This window comes from Littorina saxatilis, linkage group LG11 (assembly GCF_037325665.1).
Source record: "Littorina saxatilis isolate snail1 linkage group LG11, US_GU_Lsax_2.0, whole genome shotgun sequence".
NCBI classification, from domain to species: domain Eukaryota; kingdom Metazoa; phylum Mollusca; class Gastropoda; order Littorinimorpha; family Littorinidae; genus Littorina; species Littorina saxatilis.
The window spans coordinates 27167603-27180001 of record NC_090255.1 but is presented as its reverse complement, the minus strand read 5'-3'; the positions used below and the strand labels follow the sequence as shown (position 1 = coordinate 27180001).

At 39.8% G+C, this 12399-nt stretch overlaps 2 protein-coding genes across 2 annotated transcripts; both read left to right on the top strand.

Moving 5' to 3' along the window:
- The first annotated feature begins 2084 nt into the window (after nucleotides 1-2084).
- Nucleotides 2085-4361, top strand: LOC138980151 (uncharacterized). Its single transcript, XM_070352978.1, has 3 exons — nucleotides 2085-2734; nucleotides 3599-3785; nucleotides 4190-4361. Exons 1-3 carry the CDS (start codon nucleotides 2423-2425, stop codon nucleotides 4324-4326), a joined length of 636 nt encoding a protein of 211 aa, XP_070209079.1. The 5' UTR covers nucleotides 2085-2422; the 3' UTR covers nucleotides 4327-4361.
- A 6002-nt stretch (nucleotides 4362-10363) lies between these two features.
- On the top strand, nucleotides 10364-12033 carry LOC138980152 (uncharacterized). The gene is made up of 3 exons (XM_070352979.1): nucleotides 10364-10529; nucleotides 10731-10876; nucleotides 11069-12033. The coding sequence occupies exons 1-3, from the start codon at nucleotides 10519-10521 to the stop codon at nucleotides 11251-11253; spliced, it is 342 nt and encodes a 113-aa protein (XP_070209080.1). The 5' UTR covers nucleotides 10364-10518; the 3' UTR covers nucleotides 11254-12033.
- Nucleotides 12034-12399: the final 366 nt, after the last annotated feature.

Below are 12399 nucleotides of genomic sequence, written 5' to 3'. Positions count from 1 at the left end.
CAGTCTGTTTGGTCGGTTCCGATGACCTCCCATGGATGCGAAAACCAATATGACCGTTTTTTGTTATTTTCTCTGTTAATTCACCACTGGCTATGTAACATGTGTTACAGAATTGCTCCAGTGTATTGACACCTACCAACACATGCAGCCAACCAACACTGCTGAGCTCAAGTGTTATTTTGACAATTGATACATTTTAAATTTTTGCATGTTGTGTACGCCAAAATGTGTTTGATAAATTTCATTTGTTTTACGTTTAGATTCAAGGACTGGGCAGGAAGACATTCCGAAGCAAATGTACTCAAGCCACACATAGGAAACGGACTGTAACAATAGGTGAGTTTCTTTCTGATTTTGAAATTGCTTAGTAGTAGAATTGTTTTTTAAGTTGAAAATAGTTTTCATGTTTACAAGACTGTGTTTTTTGGTTTTTTTATACCCTATACATGTATATTTTTCTTTTTTATTTATTGCATTTTGAAATGAAACAGGGCTGCAGTGTAAGCCAGTCATGAAAGATAATGGAACCCAGTGCAATGTAGACTTGGATGCAGCCTGCCAGACTGAGAATAAATCATCATCAGTTGCTGAATGCACTGAGACAGAACAAAGCGAATCTGAGGCAGAAGAAGGAGATGATCCCCAAGGGCGGATCTGGGGGGGGGGGGGGGTTACACGGGTTACGTAACCCCCCCCCCACCCCCCACAAAAAGAGGTAATTTATTGGCTCAGGATGCACCAGATAGCTCTATTTTGCTTCTTTGGATAAAAAAATGTTCCGGGGGGGCATGCCCCCGGACCCCCCTAGAGGATTAGGCGCCTTCGGCGCCGTCAACTTGTATCTTCGCGGTCATTTTGTAACCACCCCTCCAAAGTGAATTGATCCGCCCTTGATCCCGCACTTCACAAAGAATACTGCCCATCAACAGACTGTGACACAGACACAACAGAAAGGTAAACATTATTTTCTTTCCTTTGGCTGTGTGTGTGGTTTTGTTTTGCTTTTATTTGTCAATTTTACTGTTATTGAAAACTAAAAAAATGACATTATGTGACAGCATTATTTTGTGTTAGATTTGCTGTGTGTGTCTGGGAAAAAAATATTTATGGAAGTTTGTTGCTGCTCTCCTGCACTAAAGCTTGTTAATTATTGCTGGCAATTACCGTTCATATGAGACTGCAAGTTGAATAAGCTGACATTATTAATACGTATTATAATGTATCATAATTCTTGAGTGTTGTTGTGTTCTCTTTTCAGTCCCACAAAATCTGCACCAGTTCATTCAGGGTGTAGAAAGGCAAGTGCCCAGAAATTCATTGTGTTTGAGGAAAAGTTAATGGAACTTTTTGGAAGATGCCCTGCCTGTAACCAGCCAGTGTGTGCCACAAAAACACACAAGGATCTATGGTGAAAGTCACACAGGACTGTGGCAACTGCGGGCATGAAAGGTGCTGGTACAGCCAGCCTTTTATTCGAGACATACCCTCGGGCAACTTGTTGATGTCTGCTGCTATTCTGTTTTCTGGTGAGTGGGATGTGATATATATTGTTTATGTTGACTATGTAGATGACAATGAACTTTTACAGCTGTGATCATTTTTCTATCAGAATCACTTTGTGTAGTACAGGGGCGGATCAGTTCATTTTATGGGGGGGGTTTCCAAAAGTATATTGTGAAGATATGGGTGTGAAGGCGCGAAGCGCCGAGCCGACGGCGCAAAGCGCCTAGCTTGCTAGGGGGGTCCGGGGGCATGCCCCCCCGGAAAATTTTGTAAAAAAGGATGCAAAATGGTGCAATCTGGTGCATTTTGAGGATGATCATTACCAGTTTCAGGCAGCAGATTTTGTCACTGATTAATACCCCAAAAAAACACCATTTAAAAAAAAAAATTTTGGCTGGGGGGGGGTTTCCAGAAACCCCTGAAACCCCCCCCTCGTCCGCCCCTGTAGTAGGAGATTAATATTAAAACATTTAAGGTGGGGGCAAATTAAACATTTATTGTCTGTATCTATTACAATTGTGTAGTTTTCCTTCTAATTTCTGTTATTTTGTTCCAGGATCATTGGTGACCAAAGTGCCGTAGCAGCCCTACCGGCCACTCCGGCCATGGCCGGACCAGTTTTTTGTTAAAAAAAAAAATCGTCTTCATAAGCTTCAGCGCTGTGTTAGGAGGAAGGAGGGGTCGTGACTTAGACCGCACAATGACAGCGTTAAGCGAGAAATTGTCACTAATTGACATTCACAAGTGAAGACTATAGATCTAAATCTAAAGTAAAACTAAAAGGCAAACTGCGTATGCACCGACTGAGACGCATTACTGATCCACTGAGCCATCGCGTTTTGCACTGAAGAGACATCTGAATTATCTACCTTAGTTCACGTTTTTCGTTTCCCGGGAAAAGTACCTTTTTACTTTTTTTATGGCCGGACCACTTTTAGGAGCTGTGCTACGGCACTGGACCAAAGTGCTAAGGTTTCTAATGCACATGGGGGTGAGGGCTGTATCTGCAAACACTGTCTCCCAGCATCAAACCGCCTTTCTGCAGCCAGCTGTGAGAGATGTATGGCAGGGCTGGCAAGACCACTACATCTCTACCACTCGCCAGATGCAGAAAGCGGTGATTTTGGGAGGAGACGGTAGAGCAGATTTACCAGGCCATTGTGCCAAGTTTGGTGTCTATTCACTGATGGACTTGACCATCATGAAGATCAGCATTATTCATTTGGTGCAGGTGAGACAAATGTTAGTTGTATTTAAAGAAAACAAGAGGCGAAGCCTTCAAGGCTCACGTAAGAAATAGACAAACAGTAACACAAACTCAATCACTCCGTCACACATACACACACACACACACACACACAGAAAGAGCATAGGTGAAACTGTGCAAGAAAGCGAGACATTAGATTTAGATCTGCCTACTTACAGGGACACGACTGCCAAATAGTCTCGGCCCGCTCAAAATAACAATGACCGAGACCACACACACCACGCGAGAGAGAAAGACTACAGGGAGGCATGCCGTCATGATGCATTAATTGACATCAAACACTTTTGACCCTGACGTAATCTTATGCGAGCTTTATCCATAGTCTTGGATAACCACTCACACATAGACTCGGAAATGTTAAAGTTTCTACCACAGACATACACACGCACAAACACACACACACACACACACACACACACACGCACAAACGCACAGACAGACAAAGTTACGATCGCATAGGCTACACTTCGTGAGCCAATAATAAGGGTTGGGGGGGGGGGGGTGGTGGAATACCTTAAGGGTGTCAATCAGTTTTAACCCTTAGGCTGGTTGTCGCGCTACTTTACATATACTGTCACCTGGTTGTCACGACATATGTCGCGCTACTGGCTTAGTCTGTTTGGTCGGTTCTGATTACCTCCCATGGATGCGAAAACCTATATGACCGTTTTTTGTTATTTTTCTCTCTGTTAATTCACCAGTGGCTATGTAACATGTGTTACAGAATTGCACCAGTGTTAAGGGTTAAATAACTCCTGTCAGCAACTTGATGATGTACACGTACATGTTGTATAAGATATTGAACAGCAGTCCTTTTGTATTTTGCAGAGCAATGAAGTTCAAAACAGCAGTAGGATGGAGCTGGAGGGACTAAAGAGAGGGGTCAACTTGCTGCAGCAATCTGGTATCCAGATTGCCGAACTGGTCACTGACCGACACCCCCAGGTGTTGAAGTATGTCCGCGAGAACATGCCAACTACAAAACAATCAGTTGACGTCTGGCATGTATCTAAAGGTGGGTTTTTTTTTTTTAATATGCAGATGTATTGAAAGTACATGTATTCACATTAATTTTGCACTGAACATTTACCTAGGAAGGGGCTCTAAATTACATTAATTAACCTGGGAATTTGAGACAGGGATTAAGAGAGCAGATGAATGAGGATTGATTGTAAGTTTAAAAGCCAAATAAGATAGGATTATAAATATTTATTCTATTATTTCTACTGTAACTAATTTTTCAATTAATATATATATATATATATATATATATATATATATATATGCGAAACAAAATTGATAGGTAATAATTTTTTTTTTATACTTGTAGCTGTATGTTCGGATAATTCCATTTGTAATCCTGCAGTTTATTATAAAAAATGCTTTGATAACTCGAAAGTACATGTAAACATTTTACAGGTTTGAAGAAAAAGCTTGTGAAGTTGGCCAGGGAGAAAGATTGTGGAGAGCTGACGAGTTGGAATCGGTCCATCAACAACCACCTGTACTGGGTTGCTGCCTCCACACCAAACTCTGACAGACAGCTGATGCAATAGAAGTGGGCCTCACTCCCAAACCATATCCACAATCAGCATACCCACAAAGGCAAGGCCTTTCCTGCATGCATTCACCCCCCACTTGATGGACAGAGAAAGAACAAGTCGCGTAAGGCGAAAATACAATATTTAGTCAAGTAGCTGTCGAACTCACAGAATGAAACTGAACGCAATGCCTTTTTTCAGCAAGACCGTATACTCGTAGCATCGTCAGTCCACCGCTCATGGCAAAGGCAGTGAAATTGACAAGAAGAGCGGGGTAGTAGTTGCGTTAAGAAGGATAGCACGCTTTTCTGTACCTCTCTTTGTTTTAACTTTCTGAGCGTGTTTTTAATCCAAACATATCATATCTACATATTTTTGGAATCAGGAACCGACAAGGAATAAGATGAAAGTGTTTTTAAATTGATTTGGACAATTTAAGGGGGGACAGGGTAGGCAAGCACTTTTTTTTTTTATTTTGGAAACAGCTTGCTGCTTGTTTGATTTTTGCAAGCAGAATAACCTAATTAAGGGAAACCATTTTAAATTTTGAGTGAAAAGCAATTTTTGGGGGTTTTATTCACCAAAATGTGAGAAAAACGTTATAAAATGTGCTTTTTTTAAAATGTTGCAGTTTGTGAACCAGTGCATGTTTTGATCCAATTTTTCTTCTTTGCAGCAATATGTGTGTGTTTAATAATTCTGTGTATCGAAAAGCATTTCTAAGCAATATATTATTTTAATTTAGCATTTTCAGTTACCGGTTCAGTTCTGATAAGAAAAATACATGAAATCCTAACTGTCAGACTCATAAAAACCCAACCAATGCACTGAACTCTTATTCCATACACAGAACTGATGCTGTACAACTCATAAACAACATATACAAAAACTGAACAAATCCATCAAGCCTTTCAAAAGTTGCAACATTTTAATTGTAGCGTTTTGTCTGAAAATTACATTCAGAGAAAACAGCATTTTAAAGATTTGAACCAGTACATAAAAAAACCAGTAGCACAGTGCACCCTGAATTCATATGTTTTTATCAGAATGACCACTTTACTATGTAGGGAAAAGGATTTGACAATCAAATTATCAGGATTTTTTTTATATACATCATATGAAAACAGCCATCTTTGTTTGTACCGATATGAAAACATGAATCAGAACCAAACTGTCAGACTCATAAAAACCCAACCAATGCACTTAACTCTTATTCCATACACAAAACTGACGCTTTACAAATCATAAACAACATAAACAAAAATGAAACAAATCCATCAAGCCATTCAAAAGTTGCAACATTTTAATTACAGATGTTTGTCTGAAAATTCCATTCAGAGAAAACAGCATTTGAAAGATTCCAACCAGTACCTCAAACTAGTAGCACAGTGCAGCCTGAATTGATATGTTTTTATAAGAATAACCACTTTACTATGATGGGGAAATGATTTGACGATCAAATTATCCAGACTTTTTTTTAAAAAATCATTTGAAAACTCATCTATGTTAGTGCAGATATGAATCAAAACGAAACTGTCGGACTCATAAAAACACAAGGAATCCACTGTATTCTTATTCCATGCACAGAAATGGTGCTTCACAAATCATAAACAACATATACAAAATTGGAACAAATCCATCTTGCCATTCAAAAGTTACAACATTTTAATTACCACATTTTGTCTCAAATTACATGTAGAGAAAACAGCATATAAAAGAGTCTCACTAGTACCCCGGTAAACTAGTACCACAGTAGAGCTTGAATTAATGGGGTTTTTTTTTTTTTAACCAGAATAACACTTTAACTATGAAGGGGAAATGATTTGATGATCAAATTATCAGATTTTTTTGATTTAAAAAAAAATCATATGAAAACATTAAAAAAGTCAATTATCTGTGTTTGTGCTGATATGAAAATATTGATCAGAACCAAACTGTCAGACTCATAAAAACCCAACGGATGCACTGATTTCTTATTCCATTGCATAGAAATGATGCTTCACAAATCATCAACAACATTACATAATTATATATACACAAATGGAACAAAGCTATCAAACCATTCAAAAGTTGCAACATTTTAATTACAGTATTTCTGTGCTCAATCCTAACACTGCAGCAAATTTCTGTAAAGCTGAATGTCCCTTTCCATGTACCAACATGGTCATACGCGGATTATTTAAAATGCAACTTTAAAACCCGAAGCGTTGCAAACACCGGGAGAAGAGTAAACAACTGCAGACTTGAATGGACACTCATATGCACTCCAGATGCAGGGCCTGTGCAAATCCTTGGGCTGATGCATCACCTTCTTTCATAATCAGACTGCTATCAGACAAGCATTCAGTACAGGATATAAACCTTTCAGCAATAGGTTGAGCTGATCAATGTTGACAAAAGCCCAACACATGTCAGCGGAGTGACGTTGCACAGTACCAGTATCCATATCTGCTTGTGATGGGTCAGAAGATGGCAAAGTATCTGTATCTTCTTATGGTTGGTCAGAAGATGGCAAAGCTGATGTTTCTGCTGTGGAAGAGGGTAGTTCCGGTTTAGCAAACTTTTCCATCAGGTCAATCTTTCTCCTCGCTGCCACCACAGGAGGACTGGCTCTCCCCTTGCTCCAACCTAATAAATACACAAACTCTGATTTAATATTTGATACAACTGTCCATGGTTTTTGTTTGTAATAAGCTGCAAATTTTAAGACTCAATATAAACGTCAACAAGTGCTTGTACTTTATTTTGCAAATGACCATGTTACATGGGGTGTACCTCAACTTTTTGGCTAGGCTGGTAAATCAGAAATCCCAATCAGCCCCCAACCACTGAACCAGGCGGGTTTTCTTACAACCACCTCAGCGGCTCGTACCCACATATGTCGGTTGACGAACACACACACACACACAAAAGACATTCATTAATTGGCCCCTATCACAAAATGTACATGTCAAGTTTACTATGGGATTTGAGTAACCACACAATCACATACACACAGGAACTAATACTGAAACTAGCTGAATTATTTTCTTTCTTTCTTTCTTTCTTTTCATATTTTTCTTTTAAAATTAATTTATTTCATCACACTTGCTATGTATTTGCTTGTTTCTTGTCTGTTGTCTGTTTTGTGTGTGTGTGTGTGTGTTCTGTGTGTGTGTATACATTTTCAGATTTCCTAAACCTAGCACTGTTTGCAGGTGATCTTTATGCTTTTGATTCATGAGTTGCATCCCCAGTCCTTTAGTTTAACTCTTTTTTTTTCTTTGGTGAAGTAAATTGGATCTATTTTTTTTTATTCCTTAGTTAATGGAAAAGATTTGACAACAATATTGCTGTCAATGATAGGTTGGTCAGCCATGCTGGTGTAAACCAATCCTTTAGAATTAGAGAACGCTCCCTAGTAGGGTACTTATTTTCCTACGGTCAATGACCAGAAACAGAAACTGTGTCAGTCGTACATCGCTCAGATGCTGCTTCTCAGTTTGACCCCAGACAAAGAATACTGATGACATGTTACACCATAGTAAGCTCTCAAGGACTGGCCAGCGAAGAACAATAAAATAGGGGTTGTGAAGACGATATCACAGAGATGATCGAGGGGGGGGGGGGGGGGGGATGCGGCGGCGGCATGGTCAGTAAATTGGATCAAGAAACCCGCAAAATACTTCAGACACAAACTGTTTATCATTTACCTGCAAACCCTAACACATTCTTACAACAACAACAACATAACGATGTGCAATAAATCACGTTGTCAAACAAACAAGATCGAAAAGAGAAAGAAGCAAAACCCACCTCGTCGAGTCAAGAATCTTAGAATGTCGTCTGCTTCAATTCGATCATGTTGGTTCATTTCGGAGTGTTGTTACTTCCTTCTACTGTTCGCTGCTGCTGGTTCATCTTTCTCTGATATTTCTTGCCACTATGCCGAACATTTCCAATGTTAGGGTTGTTCTCCGCAGCTCAAAACTTTGAAAAATGCTGCTGAATCGGTGAAAACGTCATGGATTTGTTGACACCGGGGGACTGATAAGTTGTCTACTGCGCTTGCGCCAAATGCCTTTGACCTACATATATTTGCATATATTAATTCCGGGGTTTCGGTTGGAACGGATTCTCTCTCTTTGTGCCTATGTCAACGGAAATTCCCCAACGGTGATGACGTCATCTTGAAGAACGGAAATTTCCACACAGTTTGAACAGCGAAGGGTCATGTCATGTGCGCACATTTACCAGCACGGAGTATCCAAAGTTGACCATTTTTTCGATTTTTTTGATAAAACACAGACAAAAACAACAAAACATCGGTTTGAAAATGGTTTTATTTACATGAATACATGTCTAAAATGACAAAAGCAGATTATTGAATGCATTCCAGGATGTTCAAAGGTGTGAAAAATGCAACAACCCCAAAAAGGTGTATGAGACCAAAAATAACTCATTTTGCCTACCCGGTCTGCCCTTAATTTTGATAATAATTTTTATATATTTAATTTTCAGAGCTTGTTTTTAATCCGAATATAACATATTTATATGTTTTTGGAATCAGAAAATGATGGAGAATAAGATAAACGTAAATTTGGATCGTTTTATAAATTTTTATTTTTTTTTACAATTTTCAGATTTTTAATGACCAAAGTCATTAATTAATTTTTAAGCCACCAAGCTGAAATGCAATACCGAAGTCCGGGCTTCGTCGAAGATTACTTGACCAAAATTTCAACCAATTTGGTTGAAAAATGAGGGCGTGACAGTGCCGCCTCAACTTTCACGAAAAGCCGGATATGACGTCATCAAAGACATTTATCAAAAAAATGAAAAAAACGTTCGGGGATTTCATACCCAGGAACTCTCATGTCAAATTTCATAAAGATCGGTCCAGTAGTTTAGTCTGAATCGCTCTACACACACACACACACACACAGACACACAGACACACGCACATACACCACGACCCTCGTTTCGATTCCCCCTCGATGTTAAAATATTTAGTCAAAACTTGACTAAATATAAAAAGTGGCTAAAAGAAGGTAAGGCTAAGTTCAAACAAGGTCAGAGTAAAAATACAAAGCTGTAAATATTACGTATATCCCTTCGGTTTACTGTTTTAGTTTCTTTTTATATTTAGTCAAGTTTTGACTAAATATTTTAACATCGAGGGGGAATCGAAACGAGGGTCGTGGTGTATGTGCGTGCGTGCGTGCGTGTGTGTGTGTGTGTGTGTGTGTGTGTGTGTGTAGAGCGATTCAGACTAAACTACTGGACCGATCTTTATGAAATTTGACATGAGAGTTCCTGGGTATGAAATCCCCGAACGTTTTTTTCATTTTTTTGATAAATGTCTTTGATGACGTCATATCCGGCTTTTCGTGAAAGTTGAGGCGGCACTGTCACGCCCTCATTTTTCAACCAAATTGGTTGAAATTTTGGTCAAGTAATCTTCGACGAAGCCCGGACTTCGGTATTGCATTTCAGCTTGGTGGCTTAAAAATTAATTAATGACTTTGGTCATTAAAAATCTGAAAATTGTAAAAAAAAATAAAAATTTATAAAACGATCCAAATTTACGTTTATCTTATTCTCCATCATTTGCTGATTCCAAAAACATATAAATATGTTATATTCGGATTAAAAACAAGCTCTGAAAATTAAATATATAAAAATTATTATCAAAATTAAATTGTCCAAATCAATTTAAAAACACTTTCATCTTATTCCTTGTCGGTTCCTAATTCCAAAAACATATAGATATGATATGTTTGGATTAAAAACACGCTCAGAAAGTTAAAACAAAGAGAGGTACAGAAAAGCGTGCTATCCTTCTTAGCGCAACTACTACCCCGCTTTTCTTGTCAATTTCACTGCCTTTGCCATGAGCGGTGGCCTGACGATGCTACGAGTAAAATGGCATTGCGTTCAGTTTCATTCTGTGAGTTCGACAGCTACTTGACTAAATATTGTATTTTCGCCTTACGCGACTTGTTTTCTTCTTTTGTTTAGAAATTTAAAAACAGAAAATAATGATTTTTGTTGTTGTTGCTTACAGGAACCAAAGTGTCAGTGAAGCTGTTGGAGATCCTCCAGTCTAAGCAGCTTTTGAAGGACATTGGCATGTAGGCAACAGGGCCACAGACAGCTGCACTGGAGTCGTTCCACGCCGTTCTCAACCACTTTGCACCCAAACTGGTGGCTTTCTCATATGATGGGATGATTACAAGGTATTACATGTACTACACAATACACAAAATAAAAGAATGAAATAAGAATGAGTTTCATTTTGATTGTTTGAACACAACATTGCAAAGTACACATTATTTTTACTTTTATATTTTTTATTATTCAAGTTTTTCTTTCATAACAGGTGTTGTGATAGTGTTCAAATGCGCAACAGTATAATGACGTTTGCTTGTGGTTTCCAGAACCTTGCTGGCTGCCCTTTACTACAAGGAGAACAGAGACAGGGGCCATGCTGAGGACAAGACTGGTGAGAAGCGCTACAGTCTCAGCTTCAAAAAGGCTCGAGGTGACTTCACTCTGCAGGAAGTGAAGGAAAGTCAGACCTTTTGTAAGTCAACTTTTTTTAAATTTCTTTTTAACAATAAACCCCACTGTTTATTTGCAGTCCTATATACAAGGTAAAACTTGAGTCATTTAAAAACTTACACATTCTATAATTAAAACTCGCATTTAAAAAATACTCTGTAAATAATTATTAAAATTGATCGCTATGAGATTGGTTATAATTCTGAATTTTCAGGCTACGTTCAAAGTCTAATGCAGACTGTGGTGCAGAAGGCTAGCGTTTCCAGTCTTGCATGCACACTGAACCTGCCAAAACCCGTACCGTGCCCTGCGCCTCTGGCTTCATCCTTTCCAAGACCAGCTAAGGAGGAAGCCGTTTTGAGCCGTCGGTCGCGGTACGCCAAATCTACTACAAAGTAAAATGGACTAACGCTTGTTACCATTCTTGTTCTCCTCTGTGTTCTATTTGTCGCATTATTATTATTTTTTTAAATTTATTTATTTTGTTGGTAAATCACTAATTCTTTTTAGTATTTTTGCTTTAAATAAATACATTCAGGTGTGCATTATTTGGCCAAGTGTGTGTGTGCTCAAATAATCTCAAATTTGTGACATACTATACTGTTCAAAAAAAGAAACGCATAGCTTCTAATATTTGGTTAATTTAGTTATATGGCTACAAGGATATCAACCAAACTGCAGAAAATGTTTATCTGGTCGTCGACCTTTCGTTCATTGCCACAAGTGAGCTCTGCACGTGACGCATGCGTTATCAGTGGCTACAATGTCAAAATTGCTCATTTGGCATGACCACTCGTCATGCTTCAGTGTAGTCTCGTGAAACTCGGGGAATATTGAGCTCTCACCATGTCTTCCAAAACCCATAAAAGCGGATTGTTCGCCACAAAGAAATCAGACGACAATTCAGCGACGAAAGATGGCCCGATTGAGCAGAGAAGACCGCCAAATTGCATTGGGTCGTTTACAAGCAGGCCAAAGTCAAAGTGCAATCGCCAGGCACTTCCACGTGTCCCAGAGCACCATCAGTAGACTGTGGGTCAGGTTTCAAGCCACTGGCTCCGTTGCTGACTTGCCACGAGCGGGAAGACCAAGGGCGACAACTGCTGCTCACGACCGCTTCATACGGCTCCGCCACCTCCGGAATCGTTTCCTGTCGGCCTCATCTTCTGTCCAGGCTCTCCCCGGGCCACACCGATTATCGGACCAGACCGTGCGGAACCGCCTGCATGAAGCTGGTTTGAGAGCTCGCAGACCTCACAGAGGAGCTGTCCTCACCCGCCGCCATCGCCAGAACCGAGTGCAGTGGGGCAACCAGCACCTTCGCTGGACCGTCCGGAATCACTGGAGACACGTGTGGTTCAGCGACGAGTCCTACTTCCTGCTCCAGCGACATGATGGTCGGAGGAGGGTCTACCGGAGAGTAAACGAACGTTACGCGCCCAACTGTGTGGATGAGGCACCCGTTCATGGTGGTGGAGGCGTCATGGTGTGGGGGGCGATCAATACCGCTGGAAGGAGCACCCTGGTGCACGTCCAAGGGCGCAT